The 13,281-nt window shown below is 53.7% G+C and overlaps 1 protein-coding gene across 7 annotated transcripts in view; it reads left to right on the top strand.

Annotated features, from left to right (window-relative positions):
- Positions 1 to 13,281, top strand: part of Spg7 (SPG7 matrix AAA peptidase subunit, paraplegin) — a 31,678-nt gene that overhangs the window by 6,726 nt on the left and 11,671 nt on the right. For 5 of the 7 annotated variants that reach the window (XM_004842640.4, XM_004842641.4, XM_087207032.1 and 2 more), the window contains exons 4-9: positions 1,449 to 1,690; positions 4,914 to 5,053; positions 6,002 to 6,104; positions 7,594 to 7,719; positions 7,984 to 8,146; positions 8,433 to 8,606. In XM_004842640.4, coding sequence (XP_004842697.2) covers positions 1,449 to 1,690; positions 4,914 to 5,053; positions 6,002 to 6,104; positions 7,594 to 7,719; positions 7,984 to 8,146; positions 8,433 to 8,606 — 948 coding nt within the window. The remainder of the gene's footprint in view (positions 1 to 1,448; positions 1,691 to 4,913; positions 5,054 to 6,001; positions 6,105 to 7,593; positions 7,720 to 7,983; positions 8,147 to 8,432; positions 8,607 to 13,281) is intronic. The other 2 variants (XM_087207206.1, XM_004842642.4) reach the window with 1 other exon arrangement.

Genomic DNA, 13,281 nt, shown 5'->3' with positions numbered 1-13,281 from the left:
GAACTCAGGACCTTGTGCTCATGAGGCAGGTGCAGTGCTAAATCCCTGGCTGGTCTCAAACTTTCAATTCTCTTGCCTCAGCCTCCCATAGTGCTGGGTTTACAAGTTATGTACCACCATGACTAGTATGATAAACTAACTTAAATAATAACTAAATGAATAAAGTTATTAAGTTCAAAAAGCAAAAAATAATTTTTTTTGGCCTTTTGAAACAGGGTCTCACTATGTAGCCCAGGCTGACCTCAAATTTGCAGTGATCCTCCTGCCTCAGCCTCCCAAGTGCTGGGATTACAGGCATGTGCCACCACACCCAGGTTTAAAAAGCAAAATTGTACAAGTTCAAGGCCAGCCTGGGCTACATAGTGAGACCATGTCTCAGAAAACTGAAATAAATAAAATAAAAGGCAAAATTGGAAATGAATTAGGACAACATATATGGAAACATTGCATATCTTAAAGTGAGAAAGGTTTGTTTGTTTGGCAGTGCCATGAATCAACTCCAAGGACATGGTGCCACTAAGCTATATCCCCAACCCCTTTTTAAAATTTTTATTTAGGGCCGGGGATTTAGCTCAGTCGTTCCAGCGCCTGCCTGGCAAGCACAAGGTCCTGAGTTCGATCCCTGGTACCAAAAAACAAAAAAAAGAAAAGAAAAAAAATAAAATTTTTATTTAGAGATAGGGTCTTGTTAAATTGTCCAGGCTATGGTTGAACTTGCAATCCTCCTGCCTCAGCCTCCTGAGTGTCTCGTATTACAGGCATATGTGACCACACCCAGCCCCAGCCATTTTTATTTTTTATTTTGAGATGGGATCTTCCTAAGTTGCCCAGGTGGGATTCTACATCCAGCTACAGGAAAGTTAGTGTGTTTGTTTGTTTGTTTGTTTGTTTTTGGTATCAGGGATCAAACTCGGGACCTTGCACTTTCGAGGCAGGCGGTAGAACCATTGAACTAAATCCCCAGCCCTACAGGAAAGATTTTTATGTTAAAAATGGTTTCCTATTATCTGAAGTAAGGGCTGCTCTTCCTTCCTTCCTCAGTACATGAAGTTAGTGACTTCAGACAGCACTCAAACAGCGTCTGTCTCAAGTGACCATTGAAAAACCGGTAGAGCCATGTATGGTGACACCTGTAACCTGAGTACTCTGGGAGGCTATGGCAAGAGGATCTGGAGTTCAAGGCCAGAGTGCTCCACTTTGTGATTTACAGAAAACCTGTCTCAAAAGAAGCAAATAAAAGTAGGGCTGAGGATGTAGCTGGGTGTGAAGGCTCTGGGTTCAATCGAGAGTCAGAAACACACACACACACCCCAGACGCGTAGGGTTCTGCAGGACCGAGGGCCCTGCCCTGGAAGTGAGATTTGCTGAAGACCGCAGCAGGCAGCAGTGTCATGTGGGGGTACCCAGTCTGACCTTGTGTGCATCTCCTTGCCCTGTGCCCTGTGCAGAGGAGAGGCAGCGCAAGGAGCGAGAGGACCAGATGTACCGTGAGCGGCTGCGCACGCTGTTGGTCATCGCTGTGGTCATGAGCCTGCTAAACTCGCTCAGCTCCAGCGGTGGCAACATCTCCTGGAACGACTTCGTCAGCGAGATGCTGGCCAAGGGCGAGGTGCAGCGTGTGCAGGTGGTGCCCGAGAGTGACGTGGTGGAGGTCTACCTGCACCCGGGGGCCGTGGTGTTTGGACGGCCGGTGAGTGAGGCCCAGGCTGGGGCTGGCCGTGCCTGTTCACTGGTCTCCCACCGCCTGGCTTGGAGAAGGGGCAGGGTCAGAGAAGAGAGGCAGAGGACAGCTGCATGGCCAGCAGAGTTTCGGGCTGTGCTCAGTCAGGAGGGGGAGGGACTGAGGCCAAGGGACCCGACAGCCCGCTCCTACCCCGGCCTTGAGAGCAAGGGGACTGTTAGGGTCTCGGTCCAGCACGGCCCTCAGCCTTGGCGTCTGGGGTGACTGGCCTGTGGGGACACTGTGAGGAGGATATGCTTGCTGGGGTGGGCTGGAAGGCCCCTCTCGCTCCCTGCACACTCTGCCCCTTTCCTGTGTGCCTGCGCTGCTCTGCCCTGCACCAGCTGTCCTGCCGTGGGACTGCTGATGGGACTGAAACGTGAACCAGGATGTACCCCCTTCCTTCAGCTGCGGGTGTCCACGTCGTATCCCTGTGAGGAGGACACGACTGTGATACCAGCCAGCTGCAGATAGGTCTGCACTGAGAGGTGGTGAGAGGAAAACCGCAGAGGACTGGACCTCCGAGGGGGTGGAGCACGGCCGGGAGAGACAGGGCTGTGTGGGGCTTCGTCTGGCCCAGTGGAGGGCCTGAGGGCAGCGAGCAGCAGGCGTGGGCACCTGCGCTTTGACTGGGCCTCCTGTCCCCGTGTCACCGCATGTTGCCACATGTCTGAGGACTCACTCAGGACCCTTCCCTGTTCACATTTCTGGCTGTCTCACACTGACTCAGCGTTATTTTGGGGAATATTTAAGTTCAAGCTTCAGTCAAGGGGCCTGAATTGTATCTGTCATATGTCTTTCGTCTCTTCTGTTTTATTTTTTCGAGTCGAGGTCTAGCTGTATTGCTCAGGCTGGTGTGGAACTCCTGGGCTCAAGAGGTCTCCCTGCTCCGCCCCTGGGAGCACGTCCTTGGGAGCTAGGACTTTGGCAGGATGACTTTGGCAGGTCACCACCTGCTGCCTAGCCTGTGTATGTGGCTGGCACTGGGACACAGCCTCCTCCCGCAGGGCAAGCACCCCTCATTAGAGCCACCTTGCACCCTCAAGGATCCCTGGGTTGGGCACCCAGGGCTGGTGGCCAGCATGGGTCCAGCATGACGCTCTCTGCCCCAGCTCTCGAATGACAGCTCAAGCTGCTCCAGGAGTCTGGGCCATAGGATTGACACGGTGGGCAGACAGTGGAAGAGCCAGAGCAGTGAAGGTGGATGTCTGCCTGGACAGAGCTCGCTGCAGGCCTCATAGGCAGATGGTGGAGCTGCACCGTGTGCAGTGGATTGTGGGTTCAGACTTTGACTTTTGGCTCTTGGCACACAAAGAAGGTTCTTTCTGTGCTCTTCCTTTCTGTGCACCTTGGTGATGGCCACACTGGCTCTTCCAGTGTTTGTGTTACCGGGGTTGAACCCAAGACCTTCTCACGTCTCCACCCTGGGTTCAAACTTGCCAGGCGCCTGCCTCAACCTCCCAGAAGAGTGTTTTTTGTTTGCTTGTGCTCTGCAGTACTGGGGATTGAACCTCCAGGGTCTTGCACATGCCTGGCAAGTGCTCTGCCATTCAGGTGTTTGAGGCATTCAAAAGTCCCGATGAGGCCGGGGATGTAGCTCAGTGGTTCCACCGCCTGCTACGCAAGCGCAAGGACCTGAGTTCAATCCCCAGTACCAAAAAAAAAAGTCCCAATGAGACCCATGGGGTCTGTAAGGCAGCCTAGCAGCTGTAGCCAGCACAGGCTGGGCCAGGTGTGAGCAGTGGCTGAGGACTCAGTACCACATGGTTCCAGTGCCACCGTGCCCATCCTTGGACCCTCGCCGTGCTGCTTCTGGGCCACATCCGAGGGAACTCCTCACCACCAAGATGAGATGCGGTGGGACAGGAGACCCCTGGGTTGGCTACAGCTGGGCCGCGCTGGGTCCTCAGCAAGGGCTGAGGAGCGGGTCTGGCAACAGCTCAGCCCTGGAAAGTGTTTTCTGGGCTGGGGTGTGGTGGCACTCCCTGCTGCTTGGGAAGTGGAGGGGCAAGGATTGTGAGTTCAAGGCCAGCCTGGACAGCTTATTAAAAAGTAGAGGGCCGGGGATTTAGCTCAGCGATTCTGCCGCTATTTGGGAGGCCAAAGCAGAATTATGAGTTGGAGGCCAGCCTGGATTACATAATGAGACCCTGTTTCATTTTTGTTTTTTTTTGTTTTTTGAGGCAGCGTCTTCCTTTGTAGTTCAGGCTAGCCCTGAACTCACTATGTGGCCCAGGCTGGCCTCAGACTAGCATCAATCCTCCTGTCTCAGCCTTCCAAGTGCTGAGATTACAGGCATAGGGGTGCACCACCACACCCGGCTCAAGACCCTGTTTCAAAAAAAAAAAAGCAAGAAAAACAAAACAAAGCAGAAGAAACCCATATAAGTGTGATTGCTCATATAGATACCTAGGTGGATGCTGATTGTTTCACCCCACCAGGTTATTTTACTCTACAGTATTATGCCGGCTTTGTCATCTGATAAACCTCCCTTAAAGAAAAAGCAGTTGAGGGCCGGGGATTTACCTCAGTGGTTCCGGCACCTGCCTCAAAAGCGCCAGGTCCCAAGTTTGATCCCTGGTACCAAAAAAAAAAAAGCATTTGGAATGCTGTCCTGGCAGTCGGGGCACATGGGAAGGGATGGCAGGTATCTCCTCCTGCCTTGTTCCTGTCCTCTGCTGCAGCCACCAGCCAGCCACAGAGAGAACTAGAAGCCTCTGTCCTCTCCCGGTGGGCAGCCTTCCCCGGCCAGGCTCAGGTGTGCGCTGAGAATGTGGAGCTTAACTCGGGAGACAGGTACAGGAGAAATCCCAGGGAATGAGGTGGGATGCGTGCACAGGAGCTTCGCCTGACTGAATTCCAGTCCTGCCTGTGGCCTTAGTCAGTGGATGAAGTCCCAGTTGCATGCCTGGTTGCGTTGACACCAGGCCTACATGGTCCTCTCTCTGGCTGGGTCTGAGGTAGTGAATGAGATGTAGATGCCTTCTTCCATTTTCTTGAAATTTCCCTCCTCCCCTTCCCGTAGAGAGCTGGCCCTTGGAGAGCTCATCTGTTAACGTTTTGCTTCTCAGATTGCACTAGAGGGACCTAGAGCTTCAGGTTAGGATCCTTCTGAATGGCGTCTTCGCCAGAAGGGACGGGGCCCCTGCAGCTGGCCTGGCTCTGCCTTCACTTTGTCCTCTTGCTCCCCCAGCGGCTGTCCTTGGTGTACCGGATGCAGGTGGCAAATATCGACAAATTTGAGGAGAAGCTCCGTGCGGCTGAGGATGAGCTGAACATCGAGAGCAAAGACAGGATCCCAGTCTCCTACAAGCGCACAGGGTTCTTTGGGAAGTACGTTGGCTGCCTCTGGCCACTCCTGAACCTGCCCAGCTTGGCTTTGCACTGAGAACAAGTTGTAGACCGAAACCTCCCTGGTTTCACCTGCAGTCCACTGGGGCTAAGTGGAGCAGGCAGCATGTACGCACACACATCTGTGTGGAGGCTGAACACCCACTTGTAGTTGTTGGTGGCAATTAACACAGTATGGAGTTGCTGTTTGTGGGTTTTTTATTGTTTTTTGTGACACTGGGGGTTGAACCAGGACCTTCCCACTGAGCAACATCCCTAGCCCTTTTTTCTTTGAGACAAGGTCTTATTAAGTTATTAAGTTACCCAGCCTAGGCTCGAACCTGGGATCCTTATGCCTTGGCCGTCTAGAGTGCTGGATTATAGGTGTGAACCACCACACCTGGCGAGGGCTTGCTTGATGTTTTCTGCAGATATAGAAATGGATCAGAAAGGAGAAGTGAGGATATTGACTAGAAATTCTTTCAGTGTTAAGAGAAACAGACAGGTGTGATGCTGTTGGGTAGTTAGGGCCCGTGGAACCACAAGCAGATCGGGACAAATGACTTACATCATTCTACAGTGTGCTGGGCTCAGGAGAGCAAGTGAGCACATGGAGAGGTTCACCACTTCATGCACCCTGTGGCTGGGCAGGCACCAGCTCCCAGCCACACCATGCTGACACCGACCCACTGATGTACCAGAGGCAACAGGTGTGGCACAGCAGAGCTGCCTCTTCCTCCATAAGGGAAGTGGAGTCTGGGTATTGAACCCAGGAGTATCCCTGTGAGGCTGTGCTCAGCAGGTGGCGTCCTGGGCTGGTCAGGGCCTGTGTGCCCCACACCGAACCCTCAGGCTGACCTCACAGGGCCTGCACAGAGGGCACAGCAGCCACGCTCCCTGCTCCAGTTGCCCTGGCGACAGTCTCAGCCTCTGTCTCTCTTTCCCACTCAGTGCCCTCTATGCCCTGGGGATGACAGCCGTGGGCCTGGCCATCCTGTGGTACATGTTCCGCCTGGCTGGGATGACAGGAAGAGAAGGTGGATTCAGCGCGTTCGTAAGTGTGCAACCTGTGGTTCCTCCTGCCTGTACTTGCTGAGTCCTCCCACAGCCTGAAGGCCGGTTGCAGTGAAGAGCAGCCTGGCGCCAGGGCCTGTGGGAGCGGGGTGTGCACAAGCCCAGTGTCGCTGAGGGCTTGGTCCCTGACGTCAGGCTGAGCCTGAGAGCATGGCGGCCAGTGTGCTCTGCAGGGCTGATTCTGCTGGGAAAGACACCTTGCTTTCCCTGTTTTCAAAGTGTCCTTAAAAGAAGCACGTTTCTTAGAGCTAGGTGGGGTCTGGGGAGGTCACCTCACCCAGGGGTAGGCACCTCACAGGTGGCTCCTGCTCCACCTGGGCATCACCCTGTTCGCATGGAGAACATGAGCAGATTTCCGTGTCTGATCTGAAGACATGCTGCAGATTGAAGCCAGGGGTGCTCTGCCCCTGAGCTGTGTGCTCAGCACTTTTTATTCATTTTTTTATTGCTATTATTTTTTTTGTTACCAGAGATTGAACTCAGGACCTAGTGCTTGCAAGGCAGGTGCGGTACCAATGAGCTAAATCCCCAGCCCTACTTTTTATTTATTTATTTATTTATTTATTTATTGGTACCGAGGATTGAACTTGGGACCTTGTGCTTGCGAGGCAGGCGCTGGAACCACTGAGCTAAATCCCCGGCCCCTCACTAAGTTGTCTTTGAACTTGTGATATTCGCATGAGGCTGGGATTACAGGCCTGCGTCACCGTGCCTGGCTTCACACTGCTATTTTTGTTTTATTTTATTGTTTTTTGTGATAGGGTCTTGCTCTGTAATTCAGGCTGGCTTTGAACTCACTATGAAGCCCAGGCTGGCCTCAGACTCGTGAACTCATGGTGATCCTCCTGCCTCAGCCACCTGAGTGCTAGGATTATAGGCAGGCGCCACCCCACCTGGCTTCACACTGTCATTTTTATTGACAGTGTGATGCCTCATTGTGGGGCTGAACCAGATTGCATTCAACAAGGTCTGTGTTTTTGCTGATTTTGAATGCTGCCTTGCACATCATCCTGAAAGTAGGGTCTGACTGAAGGACATGCACTTTATTATGAGCTTTCTCTGCCTTGCCCCTCGTGTTCCAGGGACTTAACAGTGAGCTAAGACTCTGATACTGAGTATCATTCCATCTTTATCAAACAATTTAAAAAACTAGATAGTGAATAGAGAAGGCTCTAAACTACTCTTTTGCTGCTTGGGACTTGTTTTCTCAAGGTGCAGGCGAGGGCTCGACTCTGAGCTGTTCCCCTGCCCCAGGGACAGGATTTTTTAAAAAAGAAATTGCTGGGAAACTTTCTTACCTATTGATGATGTAAAGCAAAGATTAGCCCCGTGTGTCTGGAGAGTGACCTGACCAGGGGCATGGCCTGGTCCCCTGCTGCAGGCACAGGGTCCCCGGGGCACCTGGCAGGAGCTGCTGTCAGCTCAGGTGGACAGCACCCACCAGTGCCCTCCACACTCTTGGTGCACAGAATCAGCTGAAGATGGCTCGCTTCACGATGGTGGACGGAAAGTCAGGGAAAGGAGTCAGCTTCAAAGATGTGGCTGGAATGCACGAGGCCAAGCTGGAGGTCCGGGAGTTCGTGGATTATCTGAAGGTGAGTGGGAAGCCAGTACCCCAGAAGGGAGCGTGGGTGGATGCATTCCGGGATTAGACGGGGACACTGTGCACAGGCCAGTGCCCACTGAACCAGGAGCACAGGCAGCACACAGCTGCTGGCAAGCAGAGAGTCATGGTGGCGGCAACTGTGCGGTCAGCCGACTTGGACCCTAAACCACTGGGAGCTGCAGCCAGTTGTGGAGTCCATGAGCCCCACCATCCGTGAGGGGTGGTAAGTGTTGTGCTGTCTGCTGCTGTCTAGAGCCCCGAGCGCTTCCTCCAGCTTGGAGCCAAGGTCCCAAAGGGCGCACTGCTGCTCGGGCCCCCAGGCTGTGGGAAGACGCTGCTGGCCAAGGCGGTGGCCACCGAGGCCCAGGTGCCCTTCTTGGCGATGGCTGGCCCGGAGTTCGTGGAGGTTGTCGGAGGTAGGTGCAGGGGGTGCTGTGGCTGGAGCTTCAGCTGCTCTGGTCCCTCCCCATGCCAGACTGAGGGGGTGGATTAGGAAAACAGCCTGACTTAAAGGAAGCCCTGTGTGTGCGGGGCTGGGCTTGTGTGCTTTGATGCCACTTCCTGTGTGGACTGGGAGGCAGGAGGGTCTGTGCAGGGAAGGCCTTGCCTGATTCCACCATCCTTGGCGGAAGCTGCTCCTGCTCCTTGCAGAAATAGGATTCGACCCTTTGCCCATCTGTTCTCAATGCTGTGTCCTCTCAGGCCTGGGTGCTGCCCGCGTACGCAGCCTCTTCAAGGAAGCCCGGGCCCGGGCCCCGTGCATAGTGTACATCGACGAGATCGATGCTGTGGGGAAGAAGCGCTCCACCTCCAAGTCTGGCTTCTCCAACACGGAGGAGGAGCAGACCCTCAACCAGCTCCTGGTGGAGATGGATGGTCAGTGCTCATGTGCCACCACACGCCCTGCACACGGGCCCCACTCCTTTCATGTTGCTCCCCACCTGGGCAGACATCATTGGGCACATGGAACTGCACCCCGGAGGCCTCGTGTCCCTCTGCTGGGGTGTTGCTGGGCCCCACCTACCCCCAGAGGCTGGCACAGCACAGAGAAGACCCTCTGCCTCCTGACCCTGCCCATGGCCTTGCTGCCCACAGGAAACATGGCTCAGCCAGGTGCAGTGGCACACACTAATCCCAGCGACTTCAGGAAGCTGAGGCAGGAAGGTAGCAAGTTCGAAGCCAGACTGGGCAACTTACTGAGACCCTGTGTCAGAATCCTCACAGTATTCCTGCCTCAGCCTCCAGGAATACTGAGAGTACAGGTGTGCACCACTGTGCACAGCTTTTCCTTCCCTTTTTTTTTTTGGTACCAGGGATCACGCTTGTGACCTTGCACTTGCCAGGCAGGCGGCGGAGCCACTGAGCCACATCCCCGGCCCTCCGTTTTGTGGCTGAATGAGACTCCGTTGTGTGTGAAGACTGTCTTGTTTTCAATTTAGTTTAGTTTTGTTTTTTTTACCTGTGGCAAAGTTTTATTAAGGTAGGGGAAGAGGCTCTGCAGAGCAAGTTTGGGCCAAGTAGAAGTAAGAAAAGGAGTTCACCCTCCAGTGTGAAAGTGGGCCACCACACGAGAGGGAACACAGGCCTAGGTTTCCTTGTTGTTTGTTTGCTGGCCTTGACCTCACTATGTTGCCAGAGCTGGCCTCAGACTCACAGCAATCCTCCTGCCTCAGCCTCCCAAGTGCTGAGATTACAGGTGTGCGCCTCTACACCCATATTGTCTATCCACTCACCTGTCAGTGCATCACAGTGCTGGGAGGGTAGGAACAAATGCCTGCGCCCAGCCGGCACAGTGGTGCGCACCTGTAATCCCAGCTACAGGTGGCATGAGACTGAGGCAGAAGAATCAAGAGTTTGAGGCCAGAGCCAGGCATGGCAGGACACGCCTATAATCCCAGCCCTGGGGAGACTGAGGCAGGAAGATCACCACAAGTTTGAGGCCAGTGTGGGCTACATGGTGAGTTCAAGGCCAGTCTGAACTACACAGTAAGACGCTGTCTCAGAACAAACAGGGGCCCGGGGATTTAGCTCAGTGGTTCTCCCACCTGCCTCACAAGTGCAAGGACCCAAGTTCGATTCCCAGTACCAAAAAAAAACAAACGACCGGGGATTTAGCTCGGTGGCACAGTGCCTGCAACACAAGTGTAAGGTCCTGAGTTTTGATCCCCAGTACCAAAAACAGAGTTTAAGGCCAGCCTGGGCCATTTAGTGAATCCTTGTCTCAAAATAAAAAGGTAAGTTAGAGATGTAGCTCAGTGGTGAGTGCTTACTCAGTGTGCGTGGGGCCCTGCATTCCATCCCCAGCCCCAAAACAGAAACTCAAGTTTGTTTAATTTCTATTTTTAGTTTCATCAGAATTCTGATTATATTTTAGGTATTGCAGATTAGAAAAGAATTTTTTCTCAATGTATATTTACTTCTGAGATACTTATCTGTGTTTTTTTTTCTTCTTTTCTTTTGCATTGCTAGGATTTGAACCCAGGGCTGCTGTACCACTGGGTTACATGTCTAGCCTATTTTATTTTTTCTAAACAGTGTTTCCTTAAATTGCCCAGCTGGCCTTGAGCTTGAGATCCTTCTGCCTCAGCCTTCCAAGGTTTTGCGTTTTGTTTTGTTTTTTCCCAAACCAGTACCAGTACTCAGGACCTTATGCTTATGAGGCAGGCTGCCACTGAGCTAAATCCCCGGCCCTTAATTTTCTGTTTGTTTGTTTTTGGTATGGGGGGGATGGAACTCAGGACCTTATGCTTGCCAGGCAGGCGCTGTGTGGCAGAGCTAAATCCCTACCCCTGCGTCTTGTGATGCTGACTGAACAGGAGCAGGCCACAATCTGCCAGAGCCTTAGGTGCCTAGCTGGCTGTGCATTTGGAGTGCCTTGCTGGTGCTGGAGCTAGGGTGATTCTTACCTGTGCTTGGCCCATGGACCTGAGGACTCTGTGGCCTTGCACAGGCCCCCATCTGCAGGACATTGGGCCATGTTTCTCTCCCTGCACAGTGACCAGGTGCCCTTCCTGGTGGCCATGGGGAGATCAGGACACCTTCCGCCATGGTGCGTGGAGGAACACAGGTTGTGCTGCTCCTCCTCCTGCATCTGAGGACAGAGCCTGGGCTGGGGCCCTAGGGCGCCCCTTAGAGCCACTTTCCTCACAGCCCACCCTCTGTGCTGCAGGAAAGTCTCCTTCGGCCCAGCCACCTGGATGCTGGCACAGGGCCCGGCGAGCCCTCACAGCTGTGCATCCTGGCCCTGCAGACACTGAGTGAGCCTTTGTCTCCTGCTCATTGATGTGCAGGGGACGGCGCTCATGCTGGGCTTGTCCCAGGAGCAAGCCCCACACTGGCTGGTGTAGGTAGGTGACCCTGTGGGTCTCGTGCCTACACACTGGGCCAAGGGAGAGTCCTCCTGCCCAGGGCTGCACTCTGACCTTGATAACAGGTGTCTGGACATGGGCTCTGCCCTCTTCCTGCACAGCAAGAGCCCCCTGTGTTAGGAAGTAGCCTGGCTTGGGACTTCGAGTCTACACGAGCTGTGAGAAAATTCCCATAGGCATTTAGCTCACTGGCGCAGCACCTGCCTGGCAAGCTCAAGGTCCTGAGTTCGATCCCCAGTACCAGGGAAAAAACAAAGCCAAAGAAAATCCCCAGGACTCAGTGTTGAGTGCTCACCTAGTGTGCTTAAGTCCCTGGCTTCAAGTTCCACCACCACAAAACAAAGTAAGCATGGATGGACTGGCTTTCCTTGGACATAATCACCCCCAAATGTGGAGACCAAGCAGATGGGTCCTGAGGTGCCACGTGGGCCCAGCATGGCACAGGCTGTTGTGGAAATGTGATGCTGTGCCTGTTTCTCTCCCTTCTTTTTGGTACCAGGGATCAAACTCAGGACCTTACGCTTGCGAGGCAGGCAGCAAAACTACTGAGCTAAATTCCCAGCCCGGTGCCTGTTTTTCATGATGAGAAGCAGTGAAGAGCTGAGCTCTGGGTATCCAGCAGCCAAGTTGAGCACTATGATGCCACTGGGTCCTTATGGTAGCAGTGAGCGTGTCCTGGCAGCATGGCCGGCCAGGTAGGGCGATGGACATGGTGCAGCCCAGGCCCAGATGTGTGTGTGTTACACCCCACAAGCAAGCCGGTGCTGGCCCTCAGACTGAGTTTGTGCGCAGGGGGCCCCCTGTGTGTGCCAGGTTAGTGTGCCAGACAGCAGTGCTATGCTCTGGTGAGCAACCATGCTTTCCTGGTGAGCAGATGACCTGCTGCTCCACACCAGCATCTGTTTGCTTGGGTATTGGGTGGTCCAGGCTGCCGTTGAGGTCAGTGTGAAGCCCAGGCTGCCTTTATACTTGTGATTCTCGTGCCTCAGCCTCCCAAGGGCTGGGATTGTAGGCTTGTAACCTGCTTTTAGTAAAATCTTAATAAAAGTAAATTAGAAAACTCAGATGAAACTCTGAGACCTGATTCAGAGCAGACATCCTGCCCCTTGAAGCAGCGAGCCTGGGACACTGGGAGAAGAGAGGGTGGGGCTTGAGGCTGTGAAGGAGCCTCAGCAGCACACACATGCACCCACCCCCTCCACGCTGCTGAGTGGTGGGCACAGCCTTGGTGAGCACAGTGAGGCTGCTGCCTTGCTCTCTGTGGCTTGGGTTAGTCATAGGTCTCAGCCCTGGATGGAGGAGGAGTTGGCCTCCGCCTTTGATGTGCAGCCCCTGCCAGCCTGCATGCACCTGTGTGGGAGGGGAGGCCCTGGCCAAGCATCTGCAGAATTGTCAGCTGTTCCCCGGGGTGAGGTGAGGACTCTGCCAGAGGAGCTGACTGCTTCAGCCACTGTGCCCCAGGTCCCTGACTGGATGGCACACTGGGCAGCGAGGCCACAGCAGCTGTGCGGACTCCAGAGGACTCGGTGCTGCCCTGGCTGTGGGAGGAATGGGGCAGCCCTGGTGCTGGCTGCAGGGACGGGAGGGCGGGTGGCACCTGGACACTCGGGTCTGGCTGAGAGGTCGTCACTGTGGAGCTGCAGTGGATGTGTTCTAGCCCAGTCCTGGGTGGAGATGGGGCTCACAAGTGTCTTCTGCCAGTCTGTTTTTCACCTCTGTGAGGCTCTTTCACAGAGCAGTGTTCATTTCATTGTGGTCCAGTTGATGAACTTTTGATTTTGTGGAACTTGCCTTTAGTGTGAAGTCTGAAAACTAATTGCTGTTCCTAGATCCTAAAGAGTTTCTTTTTCTTTTTCTTTTTGTGGTACCGAGGATCGAACTCAGGGCCTTACACTTGCCAGGCAGGCATGGTGCCACTGAGCTAAATCCCCGGCCCTAAAGATTTTCTCTTGTGGGCTATCTTTGTTTCTCTTTTTTTGTAGTGCCACAGAGTTTCACATATACTAGTCATGTAGGTTTCTCCTTTGTTTTGTTCCATTTGTTTGTTTGTTTGAGACAGGGTCTTACTGTATAGTTCAGGCTGGCCTTGAACTCACTGTAATTCTCCTGCCTCAGCCTCCCAAATGCTGAGATTACAGGCATGTGTCACCACGCCTGGCTCACATCAGTTTTACAGTGTGCCT

Source organism: Heterocephalus glaber, unplaced genomic scaffold (assembly GCF_053883595.1).
Source record: "Heterocephalus glaber isolate CG9 unplaced genomic scaffold, H.glaber_assembly_v1.0 deba00000071, whole genome shotgun sequence".
NCBI classification, from domain to species: domain Eukaryota; kingdom Metazoa; phylum Chordata; class Mammalia; order Rodentia; family Bathyergidae; genus Heterocephalus; species Heterocephalus glaber.
Note: the sequence above shows the minus strand (reverse complement) of the source record. Positions and strands in the feature narration are given on the sequence as shown.